The sequence below is a fragment of the Eschscholzia californica genome, unplaced genomic scaffold (assembly GCF_041429995.1).
Source record: "Eschscholzia californica isolate CP2 unplaced genomic scaffold, dmEscCali1.0.p SCAF_4, whole genome shotgun sequence".
Classification (NCBI taxonomy): Eukaryota; Viridiplantae; Streptophyta; class Magnoliopsida; order Ranunculales; family Papaveraceae; genus Eschscholzia; species Eschscholzia californica.
Genome location: NW_028238461.1, coordinates 22,482,291 through 22,505,569, shown reverse-complemented (window position 1 = coordinate 22,505,569; position 23,279 = coordinate 22,482,291). Strand labels below are relative to the sequence as shown.

The window sequence follows — 23,279 nt, the reverse complement described above, 5'->3', positions numbered from 1 at the left end:
ATGGAGGAGAGCGAAATGATGATTGGTTAACGGTGTTATAACGAAAACTGAAAAAGGGAGTTATCTGGGTATTTTTAATAAAGTAGGGGACTAGGCAGGAAACCGGTCACAAAGTTGGGGGTTATTAGGGAAATAACTCTATTTTATTTTATTGACCAACTTTTTTTAATTTTTAACTTATTTTCCCAGCTTTCACCTGTAAAGTACCAATGGTCATCGACAAACTTCAGGATGGTCAACTAATGCATAGTCTATTGAGTAAAGGGTCATGTGAATCTTATTATCAGTATCGTAACCAAAATAACATATTATATAACGGTAACTGAAAAAAGGGGTCATCTAGGTATTTTTTTTATAAAGTAGGGGCCTAGGAAGGAAGCTGGTCATAAAGTTGGGGTTATTTGAGAAATAACCCTTATATATATATATATATGAAAGTGTCTTGAATATGAATTCACCCAATTGGTAACCTAAAATGTCGTTTTGATAATAATGTGTCCATCGGCCCATTCTGGTCGGTTCCATTTACTTACCTTTACCCCATTCTAATAAGGGGTTTTCAAGTATTGTTTTTCTTAGTTAACTAGTTCTTCGTCAAGCAAAGGAAGAGAAGATCAAGTGAACGGAATAAAAGGAAATGAATATTTATAAGTTGAAGATTTTGACATACTTTGACATTTGTTTCGACAAGTTTGATTACATAGTAATGATGTATCAACTCGGGAAATGAAAAAGAATACATGAGCTGCTAATGTATATGATGTCGATGTCATTAGGATTCCTACTGATTCTCGGGAAGTTTCCTCCTATCTTCTAAAGAAATATTGCGCTTACTGGAACCTCTAACCACGACAATGGGCCGTATTGAACTGACAAAGTGGATGGACCAATGTATCCTTGGTTTCTTTTACACAAATTGTTTTACAAAATCCACGATAACCTCTGCTAACTCAGATTGATGTTTGCTATAACGATGGTCAGCGCCTTCTACGATATGTAATTTGTGGTTGGGTATGACTTTGGCAAACTCATATGCATCTTCGACTGCTATTACTTCATCTGAAGAACCATGAACTGTCAAGACCCTATAAAAATAGATTAATCGTAAGTTGATGAAGATTCAACAATTTAGAATTCAATGATTTATGGAGGAGACCTAGTCACTTGTCATTTGAAATATCATTAAGAAAGGCATGTGAACTAATTGAAATTTTGGCGGTTGAGAGCATTTATGAGAATAAGAGGATTCATATTACTCAGAGAAAAGTTCGGTATGTCAGGATAAAGAAGATAATGCCCACAAATATGAAGTCTCTTAAGAGAATAAATTGTAACGAAAATCAACTCAAATATCAAGTGCACCGTGCAAGCGGTGTGCGAGTAGCATTCCTATTAGATATTGTGGGAAGCCTCAACTGATTCTTTTTTTTTTTCCTGTTATTGGTTACAGAAGATGATCCGGGTCTTCAAATGAGCTTGTGGAAACTAAGTGGTGTGTTAATTTAGGCATTTCAATTGTGTCGATTGTCTGACTTGTTTGAACTTTGAATTATCGTACCTCGTGGTAGAGTCAGATCAAAGTCGGCATATAAATGCTTGACCGCTTAACAATATTGATCAGGTCATTTCAATTTCCTAACATCACTATAATAAAAAATTAAAGGTTATGTGCCAGGAATCCATTTGGGATGTCTATAAAAGGATAGACGCAACCCAATTGATCTCAAACTAAAAAAAATGTACAAACTAGTCTGTCTAATAATTTTAATGCTTTTTGTTGCAGAAAACCATGTGATAGTTCCACTAAGAAAGGACAAAGACAAGCATTTAAATTCCATAGCAAGAGATCTAACAAATAAACAAACTACGCTAACCTGCACGTCTTTTCAATTGAAAGGCATGATGTACGCATATCAGTAGCAAGACGCTCCATTAAACTCTCCTCCGTTACCCGATACTGGACATTTCCTATTATACAAATCATTTTTGTCTTGATCAGTAAGATAGTCATTGCCAGTTGGCAGATGTTAAATTGTGGGTGACTCGGTATTTCCTTTTTTCGAGAAATGGACTACAATCTACGTTAGTCATTATATGGCATTGATACATCATCAAGATGTGATAAGCACGATAACCGCCTAAGTTAAACGTAAACCAATAATTAAAGGGGTCTAAAGCCCAACAACATAGAGCCTAAAGTCCGGCAAACTTATTATTTATACCTTTCAATAACCCAAATTCAATAACCATGGATTCCACCTCCTTTAGGAATCGAACCTGGGACCTCCAGGGTTTTTGAAAGACAATATCAGGAAAATCTTAGAAAAGGAGACCCCAGAGTAATTAATCCTTTTCAAATCCAACCAATAAACGTCAGCTATATGGACTACATTATTGGAGAGTTCAATATGCTTGCTGTTACTGTACATCATATTAGGTAGTTAGTTGCCCCATATCTGATATACCCTAATAGGAACTAAAATAAACTCATATCATACATGAAATTATTGATAATAGGGTCATCATTCGGACTATATTGGAAAAGTAAGAAATGAGTTACCTTCTTTATCCTTGACATCAATAAATCCAGTTTCCTTAATTCTTTGAATAAAATCTTCACCCAAGCGTCTAGCAATTCCTCTCTCCATATTGTAGCGCCCAGAAAGATTTACTACTCCAGGTACATCCTTATACTTGGAAGCATATAGGAGTACCACATTCCCTCCTATTACAAAACCCTTTCAGACTTCCAGTAATATAACTCTTGAAACGAAACAAATATATGATGATGGTTACTTAATATGATTTAATCATTTCGTACTTCAAATTATTTAGCATTACTTTAACACAAAATGACCTTGCTCACTACAGAATTACGCATAAAGTTTGTTGATTCTCCTAGTACTCCGTAATTCCGTATCACATAACACCTCAAAGTATTTCATTGTAGAATTAGATACGGAGCCTACCATCATATAATTGCACAATAAATAGAGGTAAGCTTATACTTACGAGTGTAAACAGATAAATGTGATAATTTTTTTTGACAATAAGATTTAACCCTGCTCTTTGTTACCACTTCTCCAGAAAAAGTGGGTTTGACATTATTAAAAGAAATTAGCTCGAAAAAAAGTGTTGAAGCCTCAAAACTGTTTATACTTTGATAAGGTGAGGTGTCTCCTCAAGGCTATGCCTTGATTCAGTAAAAAGTGTAACTTAATTTTGGAGAAAAAAATAAAATAAATGCTTAACATTCGCACAGAAGTTAATATATATGTATATATATGTAGTCAGTTAGTGACTTGGTTGTTTACTATTTCGCAAATATAATAGTAAAACAAAAGAATCTACCAAAGAAAAACCAAGTGGTCCAAGTCTCATTTAAAAGGTGTTTAAAAAATTATTTTGTAAGTTCTGATTGAGCACACAAATTACAAATATATGTGTACTTAGTAAGCTTAGTACGAATGATATGCGATCACTTTTATCATTAGGTTCTAAAATGCTTCAAATATTTTCCTCTATTCTTATTAATAGGTACAACTTCATTAGAGGAACTAAGAAGCATATACTTACCTTTACTATGCCCAAGAGCTCCACATATCACACGTTTCGCCCCAGAAAAATATAGGACTACGGCACGCAAATCATCAGCCTCTTTTTTGTAATTGCCATACTCAAATGAACCTTCGCTTTCCCTAGATGGAAGAACGCTTTCCAGTATCAGGTCAAGCATTAATAGCAAAGGGAAACTTTAAGCATATCCTAAACTATGAAATATGAACTAACAACAAGAATATTACGAAGAATTTTACAGAATGAGCAAGTAAAGAGACACTGAGAGATATCATAATTTGAAATAAAAGCGGCACAACGGAAGAGCTAACAACCGAGGAATGTCAAATAATATCCTGTTTGACACGCAATTGGCTTGGTCAATTTATTGAGCAGGTTTGTAGTGAATAAGTCGAAAATTTTGAGATATATGTACATATAAAACAGACTAATGTAGTGGACTTACAACCACCAATCTTCTAGTTAATTTTTTTTTGGGATCCTAAATGATCAAAAGATTGGAGCAAGGTTACCTGGTATGCTGATCGTTCCGGTACGTGGTACGGGTACCGGTACGCTGTACGCTACCATGTGAGTATCGGGTACGCTAGGGGTATACTTCTTCGGTTCGCTATTTTCAGTTCCAATATGTTTTTTACTATTTTCCTAGACAATATGACTCTTTATGATGCATTTGTAACAGATGCACCTAATTTCAGCTGTTTTTTCTCCGTAAATTTAAAATCTAACTGAATAATTCATCAAATTCTTGTAGTTAACTATTGAACTAGTAGAAATTATAGATTTTTTACAAAGGCGTTGGGTTCATTAAGACTAAAAATTCCGGTACGCTAATTTTTGAGTACTGGATCGCAAACCCACCCAAAAAGGGTATGGTGAATTGGGTACGCGGTACGCTAGTGGGAAGAGAGTATCTAGTTGTAATAGTCCCACATTGCTCACGAGAGTGTCCAGAGGCTGCGCTATATGTGTAAGCTCAAGCTTGGTAAGTACCGAGGCCTTTTGGGTGGGCTTGTGGTGCCTTCGCCAAGAACAAAACCCCGTACCTGTGTGAGGTGGTTAAAGCGGGGACAATATCGACAACTGCTAAGGCTTGAGGGCGTTACAAAGTGGTATCAGAGCCGAGGACGGCTCTTCGCTGAGGGTGGGGGACAATATCGGCAACTGCTAAGGCTTGGGGCGTTACAAAGTGGTATCAGAGCCGAGGACGGCTCTTCGCTGAGGGTGGGGGATTGTAATAGTCCCACATTGCTCACAAGAGTGTCCAGAGACTGGGCTATATATGTAAGCTCAAGCTTAGTAAGTACCGAGGCCTTTTGGGTGGGCTTGTGGTGCCTTCGCCAAGAACAAAACCCCGTACATGTGTGAGGTGGTTAAAGCGGGGACAATATCGGCAACTGCTAAGGCTTGGGGCGTTACACTAGTAACGTTGGATTGGAGAGTTGAAGTTCTGTCAACGGTAACTGTTTTTCTTTTTTTTTGAAACAGACACAAGTCACACCCGAAACTACACGAGAGATTACCATGAAAATGTTAAGCTATCAGACCTAGTCAACAGTTTACCCTGAGATCGGAAAATAAAATAAAACGAAAACAATGAAGAAAGATAAACGAAAGAACAACACACCCATTTCCAGAGAAGTCAAACCGAAACACACTTATTCCTTCTTTTGTTAAAGCATCAGCGAGATCCTTAATAGTTCTACTATCCTGGAGACAGAAACTTCCATAATTTTATTATGAAACAGGCATAGCCGATAAACACTCCAATGACTCCATATTGATTGATAAAACAAAGTGCATTTTCAAAAACTTCTAAGTGGAGAAAGTGCTTAAAAAGCTTAAATTCTGCAATTACGGACCTTAGAGGATCGAAATCCATGGCAAAGGATGAAAATTTCTGTTGAACCCGTTTCATGCAACAAACCCGCAAGCTTTTCACCATAATTATTCTCTATAGTAATTCTTTGTGGTTCAATCACTGACATGAATGTTACAAGAAAGTTAAACATGAAACTGTTTTCGCTGATATGTTTGGGAATAAACAAAAAATCGTCTGCCCAAGTCCTATGCCCGATCCGAGCACGAATGTTTGTCAAAGCATTTATGTGCATAAGTAGCATTCCATTAACATATGCAAAATGAAGATATAGAAATGCAGGTTGAATTTGTGATAATATAAAAGACACAAGAATCTTAGGTAAAATTTGATAACCAAAACAGTAAGAGGATGAAGTGAATGAAGAATTCGCCAACAAGGGTAAAAAATTATTGCTAGCGTACCACTTTTTTTGGACAAAGGGCTCCAACACTCATTACATTCATTATATTATTGTAAACAATCCCAATCGGTGGTGAGAAGGAGTGTGGTGTGCAACCTTTCCTAGTGAGGCCTTCTGAAAGTGTGAGGTCTAGAAATGCCAAAGCGGATAGTATCACTAACAACCCAGACGGTTGGTCCACATCATCCCATAACATATATGACATTAACAACACCATGAAGATACAACATTTAAATAAAACATGAGGATTGTATGAGCACATACACTGTCAAAATTGACACTTCTTAAAGACCATACAAAGACAATACACTGTCAAAATGGGATTCTAATGGAATTAAAGATTTGAATCTAAAAATGTAAGATAAACAGTTCCTCAATTTGATTTACCTGGTTCATGAGTTTTCTGAATGGAGGAAGAAGAAGAAGAACAAGACATTGTTGAGTATTTGATCCGGCGATGAGGATGTGAGCAGACAAGGAAGGAAGAGGAAGAGCCGGAAGGTGAGAGGGAATGTTTGGTTACTGGGTTTGGTATGAATTGATGAAATCTACCCACAACACTTGCCATCTTTCTCTCTCTCTCTAGATATCCTTTCCCAACCAAAGTTTTGAGAATCAGTGGTGGGAAATTTTATAGGAGCCATAGAAGGCACCTCAGGCCTCAGAGTTGGAATTTGGGTGTCTACAGTAGTAGGGGTGGGAATCAGGCCGCCGGGTTTCTGGTATCCACATGCACGTAAGGCCTCATCAGGTTAGGCTTCAAGTTGGGCTTCCGGTATCCATAGGCGCACGTAAGGAAGGTTGGGCATTTTGGGATCCAAATAATGAAATGTCAAGATTAGTAAAGTTTTCAGCCTCCCATTTGGGCCGCACAAAATTAAAAATATTTTACACAAAACCACCAGACACTTCTAGAAATGGGCTTCTTTGTAACGGGCTGATCGAGTAACACGTAAGTTATTTATTAGTAGGATAATAGTGCAATGCCCGGTCAATATCCCCGTCAGGGTATTTGGACGGGCATGATCTAGTGAGAGAAAGTCAAACACTTTCTTACGAAAGAGAAAAGTGGGGATGAATAAGTAAATATACTGAAGTATAAAGAGAGAAGAAAGATAATCATTTTGGACCAGGTTGTTTTCTCTCAGCCAAAACCACATCAATGATGATAGGGGGCTCCTTGGGCATACTCCCCCTCACAGTGACAAGGCCATTTTGATCTTTTCACAGTTTTTGTCAGACTGAAAAGACCAAAATGGCCTTGTCCTATGAGGGGGAGTACACTTGGGAGTATGCTCCAGGGAGTCCTCCATTCATTTTTCAAACCACATTAGGGGACGAGTTTGAATGTTAGGTTATCACCATCAACCGGACTTCCACATTAATAAGGGTTCAATTGAATTAACTTAGGATTGATCGTTTCAATTGTATAAATTTAGGGTTTAATTCAATCTAGTTCAATTAAGTCAGAATCCAACTAAGTTAATTTGAAAGTCATGATGAGTAGCTAACACTGAAGAATCCAAGATCATTACATAGAGATGGAGTTGTGGGGGTTACCTGAATTTCATCTATGAGATTGAGAGAGAAGTTGAGTGTTAGAGAGGGAATAAAAACGAGATAAGCGCGAGAGGAGAGAGAGCGTGTTTATATTGAGGGTGAGAAAGTCCTTTTCTCACCTTTTTCGTGGGAAAATTTATAAGTCTATTTTTCAACTTTCTTTTCTAACTGAAATTGACTTTCTCATTTTTTTTAGTCTTACCAAACAGCGGAACATCGATTTTCCCAGCCCATTTTCGCACGTATCAAACAGACCCTAACTTGAAAACTTTTTTTATTTTACACCTAATTGACCAAATTATCTAGGAACCTAAGTACATCTCACTATCTCAAAGACATGTTAACTATGCATAACTATGCCAAAACAAAAACTATCCATAAAAGCCTTCAAAGATCTTAGATCATATGAGACATGTATTGGACCAGAAGTATTGACAATAGTTTTTATTGGCCTGAAGTCTTGACAATAGTTTTTCTTCGGAATCGATTTTAAGGTGGAAAGTGATCTAGCATGGGAAATCTTAGGCGGATTTGGGAGAGAATTTTAGATCCACGTCTAGGGTTGATTTTTCAACATCCTCTTGATTTGTGTTCTAAATGAACAGGACATCCTAGTAGTTGATTTTGGATTTCTGCCCCAAATGTGGTTGGGCTTTCTCCCTTCCTCTATCACTAATGTTATAAAGTTTCAAAATTGCAATAGTTGAAAAGGTTAATCATACACCAAAATTATTTGAATCCAAATTTTCAAGAATTCAGAATGTCTCTGTGAGTTCAAGTGAAGTACACATTAAAAATCTCATTCAATCATAATAAAAAAAAAATATGCTTCTTTCTCTAGAGTTTACTAAGTTGATATCTTATCATCCTAACTACTTGTTTTTCTAACAATTACCCTTTCGAAAGTCTGATTCATTTGAAGTTTATAGTACAGAGATCAAGCCATATATACTTCAAGACCTTCACTACATTTCTCTTTGTTAACCTAGCTAGCGAGGTTTCTCAGTGATCATAGCATTTTCTATTAACTTAAAGTATAATTCTTGTATTAACTACATAAACTCTATTACAATCTTAGCAACCAAGGTTGGCAACATAGATCAAGTTGAAACAGGAATCCACTCATTCCCTTGAATAAAATTCTGCACAGAATACATACTAACATGCTCAGCCGGAACCTGATTACTCCAAGAAACCCTACTAGACTGGTCCGATCCGGGGCCAACATTTTCGAACTCACCATAATACAAAGTTGACAAGGCAAAATCCCCACTCCAAGGCATCCAACCTTCTTGGGTTACAATACTTCCCAAGTAAGATTGAATAAAAACAGTTCTTGAGTACTCCTTCCATGGCCTACCCAAGAAGTTCCTATGAGCTTTAGGCTTCTTGTTATACAAGTCCAAATACTCCTTCGTACCATTGATTACACAATTTTTGAAAACAAACCCTGTCGACTCTGCAGGATCAGTTCGTCCATGAGCCGTTACTGCATTATTCTCGCCTTTCTCGGGGTTTTTGTCCCGAGGACGGACTAAAATGATTGAGTCTTGAAAGAATGCGGCTGAATTTCCGAAAATGAAATCGACGTTTCCTTCTATATGACATGATTTGTAGAACTGCCTTAAGGTATGGGTATAGAGTGTGTCTTGATTTCCTAAGAATTCACAGTTTTGGATTATGGAGAGATCACTACTTGATCTGAATGCTACTGCTTGGTGTGCTTCTCCACCTGCACTGTTCTCAAATGTAATATCACTAGCCATGAATCCATCTCCTAAGACTCCTGCAACAAAGTAAATGAACTTCCATTAGCAATTAAGAAAGTACCCGTTCTCGTTTTAAGTTTTTATTGGAGATATACGGACACAAAGTTCAACATTTTTTACCAGTCCGTGTCGACCTAAATCAAATTTCAGACTGTTTACTTTTTCATCATGCTGACTCGTGAAACAAGTATCTCTAAATTATATTCGACCAACCTGGCCACCTCAATCAAATTCATTTGAAGTCGAAAGCGACGAACAAATATATGACTCAATTAATTTATCTGACTGACTTATTATGTAATTAGACTGAAACGAATGCCATCCAGATCAATCAAACTCAAACATTTGGAAAGAAAGAGAAAAACGAATTTTAGGTAATTATTCTCAACAACCACAATAACTGAAGCCAGTTTAAGTGTAACTTGAATAATCTAGATGGAGTTAGAGGAAAAAATAACTCTACTTTTTCCTCTTCACATGATTACTTACATTTTCCGCGTATGATCTTACTGTCTACAAAAATAACTAACAAATTCACTATCACCGAGTGAGACAATCTAGCTTGCTTTTATACACAACCATTTGTGCTCAAAAGTTAAAATCCATTTTATTAGAAGTCAATTCCAACCTAATTTTTTTTGCTAAAATTGTGAGTGTAGTAATGATAGTGGAAGTGGCTGAGGTGATCATACATGATAGAAAGTGAGGTGCTAGTGATCTACATGTAGATAGTGAGGTGCTAGTTGACAACAACTTAAAACCATAATAATGTGGTATCAGATTAGACTCTGATCTACTTCTACCGTTAACAAAGTACCCATATATACGTTCTTATATCTCATGTGCTCTTGCATAGAGTAAAGAACAAAAGAATGGGAGAGGGTCGATCCAGACTTACTAAATGATCCCAAAAATAATTACAATACCACACACAAAATGTTTCGTGTCCGCCAACAATTAACGGATCAGTATAATAAATTATCAACTATAAAGAACCAGAGCAGTATAAGAAAAGCTATCCATTAAAGAATCTTTGCTAGACGAACAATTAACTAACCAGTTTTTAGTAACACAAATTACTGTTAAAACATAATAAAGATTTTCGAATACGAGACCTTCCTCTCTTCAGAGTAGATGCACAACTAACTAGCCAAATAGATGGCAAATCAAACCAATATTATAACAATATTTCATTAAAACGATATATGATATAATAAAAAAAGGACTTAAGGACTTCACAAGCGTGATTCGTCAAATTCATAAACAAAAGGGGTTCTTAAACGGCTGTCATAAAGAAAGAAAAACTGCCACGATTTTCGGCCATCTTTTTTTTTTTTTTTTGGGTAATTCCATTACAATTGGTATTGATACATCATAGATGTGATAAGCTCGATTACTACCCATACAAACTCAAACAAACCGGGCCTATAGCCCATCTAAACTATGGCCTGAAGCCCATCTAAACTATGGCCTAAAGCCCATCTACATTATTATTAATACCCTAATAATCCCATTTCAAATAACCAAAGATTCCACCTTCTCTGGGATTTGAACCTGGGACCTCCAGGGGTTTCTGGAGTTTATGTCAACACCTTGGACCACTTGGGCTACCAACTGTTGACGATTTTCGGCCATCTTAAAAAGTGAGATATTGACCCCAAAATCCTGGCCGTTAGATTCTGATTTCGGTCATTTTTGGGCTTAACTTTTCGGTCCAACTACCACAATTATTTATTTTATTAAAAAAACTTAACGGCTAAATTAACGGAAATTCAAAGACCACCAAAGAAAGAAGTCTTACCGACAGTTGCAGTATTATAGGTAGAAAGACCAGGTTGATTAACACTCAAAGATCCTGTAATGACTGTTTTACCCATCCCATCTCCTAAAAATACCACATTTTTCTTCTCTAACGGAACCCTAACAATTTCCTCATAAACCCCTTCTTTTATTCTTATTACAAATCGACCCTCCCCTCCATTTTCAGGAGCTTTATCCACTGCTTCTTGAATCTTATTATAATCACACCCCACTCCAATTTCCTTACACACCGTTAAATCCACCGTTAAATCTGACGGAATGCCACCATTAAAACCTAAATCTCCACCATTACCACCACCACCACCGACTTCCCAAAACCCATTTCTCTCTGTTAAAGGTGGTTTCCAATTAGTGGTTTCATCCCCAAAACGATCATAAGAAACCACCATACTAAGAGCATTACTAGTAGAAACAATTAAATTAATATTTAAAAATGACATTGTCTCGTTGACTAATTGACTGTCGTTGACGTATTTAAGTGCTGACCAACAATCGTACTGGTAATGAAGGGCACCACTCATCCATGCTCGAGCATCTTTGATTTTACTCTGTGTTAGGGCATCAATTGTTGATGATAATCGGTACTCCGAATTGTGTAATACCTCTAAACAGTTTTTTGTTGCTGTTAATCGATTTGGGTTTTCAGATGATGAATCAAAAATGGATTTTACCATTGATTGAGCTGTTTTAAGGTAATGGGTAGATATAAAAATTGCAACTTTAATGATTTCAATTGGTTTTGGATCTTGGGTTGTGAAATTTTTAGATTGGGTTAAATCAATTTTGCAAGATTCAGGGTATCGAGTAGCTTTACAAGGTAGATCGAATTTTGAAATTGTTTCATCTGTTGAAGGATTTTGTGGTGGTGGTGGGTTTGGGTGATTATGATGATGGTGGTGAGTTGCAGAGGAGAGAGAAAAGAATAGAATGAGAGAGAAAATGATGAGAGAGAAAAGAGAAGCCATGGAGAAGAGAAGAAATTTTCTCTTGGAGAGAGAGCATGGTGAAAATGAGGATGAGAAGGGTTTTAATGGTTTTCTAGACATTGATTGATAGTGATAGAGAGAGAAAGTGTAAGTGGAGGGGGGGGGGGGGGGGGGGTGGGGATAATCAATAATGGTGGATGTAACTGTTGAATTTGAGATTATTTGTCAAAGATCCGATAATGTTGGGACAGATATTGGTGGAGTCACGGGATTTTTACAGTGTGGGAAATGAAAGCGTGGCCACTCACGAGAAGATGAAGATGAAGGAAATAGAATTTGGGGATTTAGGTGATAAGAGTGGAGAGTTTAGTTTATTAATGAAGAAGACAAATCCAAATCTTTATGGGTATTTAGGGCAGCAAAAGAACATGACATTCTCAGTCGGTAGAGATAGAAAGTGATAAGAGAGAGTTTAGAGAGAGAGAGAGAGAGAGAGAGGCAAAGAGAAAGTTTATGAAAGAAACGGTGGAGATGGTAGTGTGAAGGTCGGTGACAATAGTGGGATTTCGAGTCAAGGGGCAAAGCTAGGTCGAGTAGAGTGACGGACCAAGCTGAACAGAGTTGGTAGAGCTGGTTAAGAAGAAAATGGTAAAGAAGTTAAAACAATTCCATTTGGAAAATAGAAGCTATCCCTGGAATTATACCTTTTTTTTAATGGAAATGTGGCACTGACAGTCTTCCAACAAGATATCGAATTGCCTAACACATTGGTAACATTTTGGAATACCCGAGTGTACTTGACCAGAAACTATCGAACGTGTTTTACTTCAGTAGTGCACTTTTGCCAGAAATATTTGATTCTGTTTTAATATTACTTCTTCTAACATTATTTCTCTTGAAGATTTTTTTTTTTGTTGAAGATTATTTCTCTTGAAGATTGGATCACCACTTGGAACGAATTGTATACACCAGATAAAACAGATAATACTAATATCCATGCAATTATCCTCTGACACATCTGGAAACCCAGATGCTAGCATTGCTTTCAACAAACTATAATATCCCTACGTCAAGTCATTAACCAAATCAAGTCATTACCCTATGTCAAACTAAACACATATGCCTCAATGACAAATATTAATGACATTGGAATCAGTTGTGTTATTCAAGATAACGTTTGACACTTTATTGCAACTAAATTAGCCACTCCTCAGAGCTAGAAATGTAGAAGGGAGTGAAGCAAAAACTATACTAAATAGCATATAGTGGGCAGCAGAAAATAATTATACGACAATTTAAGTAGAAAGCGACTATATTTCGTTGATACACCATCTTCAAAATTAGGCCTGTAAACGGTGGTCCGAAAATTCGAATTCGATCTGCATCCGTACTCAAATAATCCAACAATTCAGATATCAGATATTTTTTTCGGATACTTTCGGATATCGGTTTCGGATATAGCTATATCCGTAATCGAAATAATCTGATCCGATTCGAGTTTGAAACCAACGGTTAAGATTCACCCAAGGGATAAAAGAAAAAGAAATTTCTTTATTCTCAACTTCAAGTAAGTCTTCAACAGTTCAACCGTAGTCAACAAAAAATAAAAAACCCTAGGCAAACATGAAATATCTTCTTCTCAATTCTGAATAGCATTTAAAAAGAAGTTAAAAAATTCAGAATTTCGGATCGGATAATATTCGATATCCGAATGCGGATATCATTTTTTTACCATCCGTCGGATATCGAACCCTTATCGGATAGTCCGAATATTTTTCGGATATCGATCGGATAGTAGTGTATTCGAAAAAAGTTCGCTCCGTTTACAGGCCTAAAAATGCTAAAAAAAACAATACAACGACAATCGTCAGCCGATATCAAGAACTTCAGGAAATTACTCCTTCAACTCTATAGCGTCAAATTCTCATATATCTCAAAAGAGAGCAACAATCAGGCAGAAATATTAGCAAAATGAGCCGTAATCAATCAGAGAGAAAAAAATTATCATAAGTACGTTTAGTAAAAATGTTACTTTTAAGTAAAGAAAAAATCAATAAGTTAGTTTGGTAATGTAATTTACTTTTCTATTTTCTAATTTCTTTTCATCATAAACATTGATGATTTCCATTAAATTTATTTTTGATTTTCACGATTACTCTTTTGGAAGAGGTGATGGTGGTAGTAGTGGTGGTAGATCCTTTGAGGTATGGTGATGGAAACGGTGGTGGTTGTGATGTGATTGAGATGTGGTGGTGATGGAGGTACGGTGGTAGGAATATGGTGGCGGTGGAGGTATGATGGTGGTGGTGGTGGTGGTGGAGGTATGATGGTGGTGGAGGTGGGAACGACAGTCGTGTAGGTACGGTGGTGGTTGAGGTGTGGTGGTGAAGGTACAGTGGTGGTGGTGGTGGTGGTGGAGGTACTATAGTGGTGGAGCTGTGGTAGTGGTGGTGGTTGAGATACCGTGGTAGTGGAGGCTTGAAGTCTGGTGGTGGTGGAGGTGGGTACGACGGTCGTGTAGGTACGGTGGTGGTGGCGGTGTAGGTACGATGGTGGTGGTTGAGGTGTGGTGGTGAAGGTACAGTGGTGGCAACGGTACAGTGGTGGTGGTGGTGGAGGTACTATAGTGGTGGAGGTGTGGTAGTGGTGGTGGTTGAGATACCGTGCAGTGGCGTGGCTGTGATTTTGGGGGCCCGGTGCGAGATTTTAATCGGGCCCCCTAAAAAAATAATATGGAAAAAAGTGAAACGCAAAATATATAAAAGTGCAAAACAGTTTGACCATAATACTTTTAACTGCATCATACAAAAAGTATTATGCAAGAATTTATACATGAGGGTACCATTTTCATAACTAATTCGCTTAAATTTTTTTGAAATCTTATAAGGTGATAATGTATCAAAAACACAATTCCATGCTACAATGGACAATTACGATGATTTAAATGAATTTAAAAAATATGATTTCGAGAAGTATTCAAAATAAATATCCGATTAAAAGAGATTAACAATAAATAAGAATTCAGTTCTGCATTAATACATATAGAGAAACAAAAGAAATAATGTGTATTTTTTTAAGTGAATAATAATCGACAAATGAGTATCAAGAATAGTTTGTGTGCACATCAATTGTCTTTTAAACTCTCCAACGCTAATAAAGTGATTCCAAACACTAGTTAAAACTGATTAGGTTAATATGACTTTCTTAAATTTTGGATTTATTAGGTGGGTTAAAACCCAAAATTCATAACGGAAAAGATATTGATATGTGCAAAGGACAATCCTTGATTTTTTTTTAAGAGGGATGCCTTTATATTGTGGGCTTAGTATTTTGATTTGGAAGAGATGTCCTAATAATGACCTAAGTTAATGTGACACTATATAGACACTCTACGAGTATACATTGCGCTTTGGCCCACACATCATGGAGTGCCCTGAAGAATATCTCTTAAAAAGTGAGTAAAATAATTGTGGGCTTAGTATTTTGATTTGGAAGAGATGTCCTAAGTATGACGTAAGTTAATCAAATAGTGACACTATATAGACACTTTACGAGTATACATTGGGCTTTGGCCCAAACAGCTTGGAGTGCCCTGAAGAATATCTCTTAAAAAGTTAGTAAAATAAATGTGGGTGCAGGGATTCAAACTCACAACCTATTGTAGGTTAGTTGTAACTCCGTGCCCATCTGTATGTCTATTATTTGCGGTTCTAAAAAAGGGGCCCTCAGGGTGAGGAGGTCTGGTGCGGTCGCACCTCTGGCACCTCCTCACCCACGCCCCTGATACCGTGGTAGTATAGGCTTGAAGTCTTGTGGTGGTGGAGGTGTAATAGATTTTTCTGATGGCATAACAATACTTGGACAAAAAAAACTGCTTTAGTCATTAGTGTAAATTCTGAGGTCTCTATTTATCTGGGTTTTTGAGTCGTGTAGTTAGCCCAGAACTTCCATTGAAGATGTAACCAAATGGAGATTAACCACAAAAAGAGTTTAACCTCCCATTGTGGTCTTTGAGCTGTCACAATCGTAAAAAAAAATCTATAATAATGAAACCTACAGACATTTTAAACTTTAAAATTTACAAAGGAAACAACATAATTTATCAAAATGAAAAAATGAAGATTGTTTATGTTTGAGCAGTAGTTTTTGTTCATTTTAAAGTATTCGACAAGCTTATAAGGATTTCATTCCATCTATAACACTTCTATTACAAACTAATAAAACGAGGGACTTAATATTGGTTATGGAAGTAAACCGAACAAATTGGGAAGAGAAGTTTAAACAGATGAAGGTTGTGTTTGTTTTTCTGCGAGGGTCTGAATCTGAATTGGCTGAACTAATTAGATGAATCTGAATTGGTTGAGTAATTTTATAGTAAGATGTTTGTTTTTCAAATCTGAATCATTTCATCTGAATTAAATAAAATTACATTTATACCTCCATTTTTTTTTTTGAGAATTTGACTTCGATGTACGATAGTGATTACAATAGTGTTGATACATCAAAGATGTGATAAGCACGGGGACTGCCAAATCAAACAAGAACGGGCCTAAAGCCCAACTAAACTATGACCTAAAGCCCAACTAACTATGGCCTAAAGCTCTAGGGTTCCAGCTAGATAGAATTTGTGTGCAATATATTGAGAGAGATCTCCTTGAAGATCGACTCGCAGGAATATAGGAACGAAATGCTCAAGTTTTCGCAAGAACAATAGACTCAAGAGAGGGATTTGGAGCTACTAAAAGAGGGATTCAAGAGAGAGAGAGAGAGAGAGAGCTGAAGAACTCGATTGGAATCTGATTTGGTGGTAAAGTTAAGATATCGAGAAATTCTAGATATCTCTTTTATAAGAAGGGTAGAAAAGGAAGAAATTTTGTAGAAAACTTAGAAGAGGGCAAATTTGCAAAGATTCTTCGGCTTAGGGCAAAATTGCTCAAACACACCCAAATCGGGGCATCTGAGGAAAATCCCCTTTCTGCAAACTTCTGTGTCCTAATTGACTCACTTGATTGTGGTATAAGGTCAACCAACCCCAAAAACATGATTACCACAAATATACACTTGATATGATGAAACTTGTGTGCACTTGTAACTATAAAGAGTTGGATTGGGTGGTTCATTGAGATAAAAGGGTTATAACTTATTTTGAATCAACTTTGTATTTAAGCAAAGGGATGTCTTTCGAAACAGTCCATGTTGGTGCATTGCTTGCTTTTGAATTAGGACATTTAAGTTTGAAGCGTGAACTTACGGAAATTATACTCTAGATTTTCTCGAGAATATGACTTAGCAAGTATAGAGGCTGGAAATTGTAACATGGAACGATATCAAACAATATCCCCTGTAAGAGATAGCTAGAATCTAATAAACTAGCGGAGGATTTATCGAACTACATCACCATATCATTGCACCGTAAATGTTGAGACTTCAACTTAAAGTATGATAAAATTTCAACTAGATAGCTAAAAAATCTGGTTACTTTGATATCTTGATCCCAGTGGAAATAAGATGGGTAGCAGAACCTTGGCCTATCCCTAGATAAACAAAGTAATTTCATAAGCCACTGCTTGTTTAAGGCAGGTTTAAGAGAGCAGATCAAGGGACTGTGCTTCACCACAGAGCAAATTGACAAAAGATCAAAGTTAGAAGTACCTTAGAAACCCTTTAGAAAATACAAACAAACCTAAGAAACACAAGTGTTCAAATTGGAATGGGTTAGAGTTGTTACCTTCTTGTCGTACAAATATGTTCCATAGTTCGATTGACCCATATTTTCAGTCTATACAACAGAAAAGGAATCAATTGTCATGAACGTTGACTTCACACTTATGATCAATATTATTTCGTTGCATATATTGGATTCCTTAGCTACACTGACATGTTCATTTACGTAGACCTGACTAAGTATTCACAAAAGAAAACCTGATTGTACATATTGACACGTTAAACCTTTAAATGGGGACTTGTTTCGGTTAGTGTTTGGCACGAATCATTTCACTCATCACAATTCTAGCTAGAGATATATTTATTTACGAGTAAAACCATTTATGTTTCTTCAGTCAAAAGACCCCTGTTCCCTGAGAAGATGGGGTATGGTTTATTTCATTCTATAAAAAAGTCGTGATAGAAAACTATGGTATGCGTGTAAATACATGTATCAGCACCTAAGAAGTCCTCATGAACATGAAGTCCTCATAGTTGGTACAATGCCGCCACTTGAACCTCATAAAACCTTCAAAGATGAAAATAACAAAACAAAGGAAATCACTTATGATGTAGTTGAGCTCACAAGCACAAGGTTAAGAGCTTTAAATACTACCAACTCAACTACATGAATATCGAGATGCTTGCTTAATTAGTAAGAGTGATTGGTTCATATCCATCGTGAAGATTTTTTTTTTTAAGAGAAAAGAATTTCACGTAAAAGTACACGAAAAATATTCACCCTCCTGACCACAAGGTTAAAGCTTTAGATTGTACCGACTATGTTATGTGGTCTACTTGATATACATACATGTATCAGTATCGGCATCGTACCAGCTAAGCTACATTTTAGTTCCATAGTAGTGGACATAATTTCCTAAACCATATATCAATATTGACATTTTATTAAGTCAGGGAGGCTATACCCCAGATCCCCCGGATTTATGTGGATTCATTAACCACGGGTAGCTAATACCAATGAATCAAACAAAAACACATATACATTGGTAGCAGGCAGCACATGTATGTGCTTCATTGTACACCTCTAAATCCAGGATACTAAAACTTCGACCGTCGTTGTTTGTCGTCATTTGGGATGCAAGTTTGTTGCCTTTTCGTCGGTGTTTTTTGTCAGTTTGTCTTCACAAGGCAGACGTCTCGTGTTGTTGCCATGAGCTTCTAAACCCAAAGTGGGTATGCTCACTAAATGCAACCCTTCTCGTTGTTATCATCATATCATGGAATGTTTGTTCAAGATTAATGCCGTAATATTTCTACCGGTCTGCAAAAAATATAAAAGCTTCTTCATCAACCAATTCAATGATTGTCTTAATGAAGAATGTGACAAAGAATCGTCTTATCAAGTTAAATATTCCTACCCGTGATACAAATCAAGATAAATATTCTCATATATATCTCCAAGATACATATACACTTGAATTAAGATTATTTTTATATTCATGTTATTTATTCCCAACCATTGTATTACTCTTCTATTATAAAAAAACCTGGAGGTATATGGTTTTCCTCAACCCAAAACTTAAATCTTTCAGTTCTCATATGTGGGACTATTCTCAAAGAAGTACTAATTCTCCAAATGGATAACCTAAATCTTTTCAACCCGTCCACGTAAAGGTCATTGAGCCCATAGCCCATTGATAGCTGTATCTACAAATTTTACATGGCCCCGGTCAAAAAAAGGCAAAATCATGTGTGGTCCATTCGGATTTTTAAGAACCAGTCTTTCAGTAGGGCCATAAAGCTTGAAGAGTGTTGTTTGAAAGTTCTCGCGTCAGTCATGAGTATATATTTCCCTAGCAGCTAGATAAAATCAATAATCTTTAAATAAAATCAATAATTTTTATTTAGGATTTAGAATGAAAATCCCCCCAAATCGGAATAAACAGAGTTATGCGAACCCAGTCCCGAACCCGAATCACAAAAAAAAACCTACCAGCTAAATTAAAACAACTAATACCTATATTAATCAATCAATAACTAACGAAAAAAAAACTGAGACAAAAAAAGTAATAAAAGTTGAAAGATGTGAAAACAAATATCTATACCAGCTCCTCACTGTTCGACGAGTCGCTCGTCAGTAAGTATTTTATCTTTTAATATTTTTTTACACTTTATTTAGATATATTTATGGTATCGATTTTTTAGGTAGTTTCTTAAATTATATCTTTTAATATTTTCTTAGACTATTGCGTTTTTCGTGAGGTATCAATATTTCTTTATGTAGTTTATTTATTTAAATCCTATTTTATAGCCATTGTTTATTAAACTTTCTTTATGTTATACTTTTTAAGACTTGATTACCTCATTGTTTTATGTTTATTTTATTACGCCGTTGATAAATTTTTTTTATAACATTTTAGTAATTTATTTTTTAAATTATACATATATTTATTTATTTTTCTAAAATAATAAAATATAATTAATTACTTAAAAAAGATAAAAGAAAGAAATAATAATCAAAATATACCGCCACTTTAATTTAATCTCAAAATAGCATAGAACCCTAAAGGACTTTGATTACGTTATGTCTGAATTTGTAAATTGTTAACATCGCTAGATTAATTCTCGAAAGAGAGATCCTCTCATTTAACTCATTTAGAGCAACAGAATAATCACAAGGAACATGAAACAAGTATTTATAGCTTGGTTTCTAATGGGTGTTTTAGTTACACGGGATATAAAGAATATGCTCATGACAAGGGAACTTTCAAAAGGGAACTTTCAAAGAGCTCAATGGGCTTTACCTGGATGGCTTGAAATGTATATATCTTCATATCATATATCGAAAAAAGCAAAATCATGTGTAGTTTATTTAAATGTTTCTAGAATCAGTCTATCAACAGTGTCATAAATCTTGAAGAGTATTGTTTGAAAGTTTTCTCGTCATGAGCATATAATGCACGAGAAATTAAATAAAATCAATAATCTTTAATCAGGGTTTAAAATGAAAGTCTCCCAAAATCGAAATAAACACCCTAAGTTACGTATTTTTCTTAAATTCTGTTTACATATATTTAAGGAATCGATTTTTTTAAGTAGTTTTCTTAATTACATCCTTTAATATTTTCTTAGATTTTGATTACATTTTTTCTGAGGTATCAATATTTCTTTAAATAGTTTGTTTATTTATTTATTATCTACTTTTACAGTCATTATTTATTAAAATTTATTTATATTATATGTTTAAGATTTGATTGTCTCTATTTTTATGTTATTTATTTGGTCGTTGATAACCTTTTTTCTTTTAACACTTTTGTTTTTGTTATAAAGATCAATTTGTTTTTAAATTATACATATATTTATTTATATCTCAAAAATAATAAATTAAGTACTTAAAAAGGATAAAAGAAATAAACAATATCTAGAAAAAAATTAAACAATAAAAAAAGAAAAAATGATACAGAAAAAGTAATGAAAATTTAGATTAGAAGTGGTATCAGAATTATCAGCTCTTAGGTGTTTGATGTAAAAAGTCATTTGTCTGTTATTATTTTTATCTTTTTAACATTTCTTAATTTTTTTTTACATATACCTAAGGTTTCGAATTTTTTTAAGTAGTTCGTTTTAATTATATCTTTTATTATTTTCTTAGAGTTTGATTACATTTTTGCAAAGGTAAAATTTTTCAGTAAGTAGTTTATTTAAATAGATTACTTGTTGTTTTAAGTATTATTTTTTGAAACTTTCTTTATGATATATATTTAAGACATGATTACCTTATTTTTGATATTTCATTTGGGCATTGATAATCTTTTTTTCTTTAACTTTTTCATTTTTATTATACAGATTAGTTTATTTTTTAAATTGTATATGTATTTATTTAAAAACTAATAGATAAAACATAATCAAGTACTCTTTAAAAAAAATAAACAAACCTAAAATAAAATTAATCAATAATTAAAGAACTAAAAAAATCTGTTAAAAAAAATTAGTAATGAAAGTTTAAAAGATGTAAAGTGATTTCAGAAACATCTAACTCCTAACTGTTTGGTATAAAGAGACACTTTTCTGTCATATTTTCTTTAACTAGTACAATATTGGAACTGACGATGTCAACTAGTTTAGGAATAAAGACTTTGATGGACTCAAATTAGATTTTTTTTTGTTGTGTCCTAATTAGTATTTTCGGCTCTATAGGGAATAACAAGGAACAGGTTGAGAACACAATAATAAATTGTAGTGGATTGGTTGGTGATGTTGCTTGTTGGATGTGCTTTGTGCAGTAAATAAGACTTAAGACTCTCTCCCGCAAGTTACAGTTTTTATCTCTATCAAATTTGTATCTCCGAACTTTAAATTTGGATAGTTGGTCGTGGAAAGAAGTTTTCCAGTACTACCTTACCAAACACTGACATTTGATTATCGCATTAGAAACTTGTTTCTTTTCATAATTTTTTTTTTTTATAATTTTGGAGTTACTAGTCCAAAAATCTACACCTAAACACACATTTCGTCCACCCTAATATTAATATAGGATTTTAAGCCAAAAGAATAATTATAATGGATAATTGGATATTTATAGTCCAAATTGACACATCTCTATAGAAAAAAAGATCTTTATCATTTCTATTTAATCATAATACCCATTATAACCGTTTATATAAGAAAAAAAAATCCACTTTTGGAAACCAATCCCCAACATTCTCTTTCTTTTTTTTCTCAGATTTTTTCGATTGATTTGAAACTTACTATCTGTTTCGCAATATACACGATATTTAGTATCAATTACGTATATTTCTACAACAAAACACATTTAGTATAGTTAAAGTATGTCTAGATGTCAAAGTTACAGTGTTTTTCTGTTTATTGATTCTTGGTTTGTTTCATAAATAACGTGTTATTGTTAAAGTTTCATACTAAAATCCTATTTTCTAAGAAGATTGGACCTTAATCCTTTCTTACTTTTTTTTGAGCCTAAAACCCGTGGACCCGTTTTTTATTATCGAATCAAATTCTTTTCACATAATAAAAACCCTAAATGTTAGGAATTAGTTTTTCTTACCTAAAATTCCAAATTGTGTTTTGTGAAATAAAAGCCCTCGCAAATCAGATAAGTATTACATGAAAGAATGTTATGCCAATAATTAGGAACATGTTACCTAAGTTCGGATTCGTTTACGACTTCATATGAATTTTGTATAGTTAAATTAATTAAAATCTTTATTCATTATATCGTTGTACTTTCTTTTAGCTCTCTTCCAAAAAAGTCCGACTGAAATTTGACACAGGCTTCTAAATTGCCAGCCGTATAGGATGAGAAGTTGTCATAGTTTACTTTTGTTTTGTTGCAAAAGTCATACTACACTTTACAAAGGAAAATGTTTTATGTACAAATTATGGGTATCTTGACTTCAATTATTTTAGTTTTGAGGTTTTTGTCATGAGTCTCTCCATACTTTTTTTTTTGTTGAAGAGTATCTCCATACTTGGAATATGAGTTTTGAATTATATACGTTTTATGATTATTTTTGTTACTTTCTAGAGTTATAAGAAGGCCGCGGCTTAGGGGAGTGGCGAAAAATCTCCGGGTAATAAAGACTAAGTCAATAATAATAAACTTAGAGGGCATATTCTTTTTTAGTCTAAGAATTGACTTAATCAAACATTGCCTATCTCTCATT

At 34.8% G+C, this 23,279-nt stretch overlaps 2 protein-coding genes across 2 annotated transcripts; both read right to left on the bottom strand.

Moving 5' to 3' along the window:
- Positions 1 to 619: 619 nt before the first annotated feature.
- Positions 620 to 6,544, bottom strand: LOC147543692 (uncharacterized). The gene is made up of 7 exons (XM_086673028.1): positions 6,246 to 6,544; positions 5,439 to 5,557; positions 5,204 to 5,286; positions 3,577 to 3,698; positions 2,561 to 2,725; positions 1,875 to 1,968; positions 620 to 1,085 (listed from the first exon to the last, which is right to left on the bottom strand). Exons 1-7 carry the CDS (start codon positions 6,424 to 6,426, stop codon positions 908 to 910), a joined length of 942 nt encoding a protein of 313 aa, XP_086529154.1. The 5' UTR covers positions 6,427 to 6,544; the 3' UTR covers positions 620 to 907.
- Positions 6,545 to 8,435: 1,891 nt separating this feature from the next.
- Positions 8,436 to 12,771, bottom strand: LOC147543691 (putative pectinesterase/pectinesterase inhibitor 51). The gene is made up of 2 exons (XM_086637026.1): positions 10,989 to 12,771; positions 8,436 to 9,204 (listed from the first exon to the last, which is right to left on the bottom strand). The coding sequence occupies exons 1-2, from the start codon at positions 12,052 to 12,054 to the stop codon at positions 8,519 to 8,521; spliced, it is 1,752 nt and encodes a 583-aa protein (XP_086493152.1). The 5' UTR covers positions 12,055 to 12,771; the 3' UTR covers positions 8,436 to 8,518.
- Positions 12,772 to 23,279: the final 10,508 nt, after the last annotated feature.

Coding starts and splice junctions, on each gene's coding strand:
- LOC147543692 (XM_086673028.1), bottom strand. CDS start 6,426: ATGGCAAGTGTTGTGGGTAGATTTCATCAATTCATACCAAACCCAGTA. Junction 5,558..6,245: donor TCAGAAAACTCATGAACCAG/GTAAATCAAATT, acceptor CATTCATGTCAG/TGATTGAACCACAAAGAATT. Junction 1,086..1,874: donor TCAATTGAAAAGACGTGCAG/GTTAGCGTAGTT, acceptor CTATTTTTATAG/GGTCTTGACAGTTCATGGTT.
- LOC147543691 (XM_086637026.1), bottom strand. CDS start 12,054: ATGTCTAGAAAACCATTAAAACCCTTCTCATCCTCATTTTCACCATGC. Junction 9,205..10,988: donor CTATAATACTGCAACTGTCG/GTAAGACTTCTT, acceptor ACTTTGTTGCAG/GAGTCTTAGGAGATGGATTC.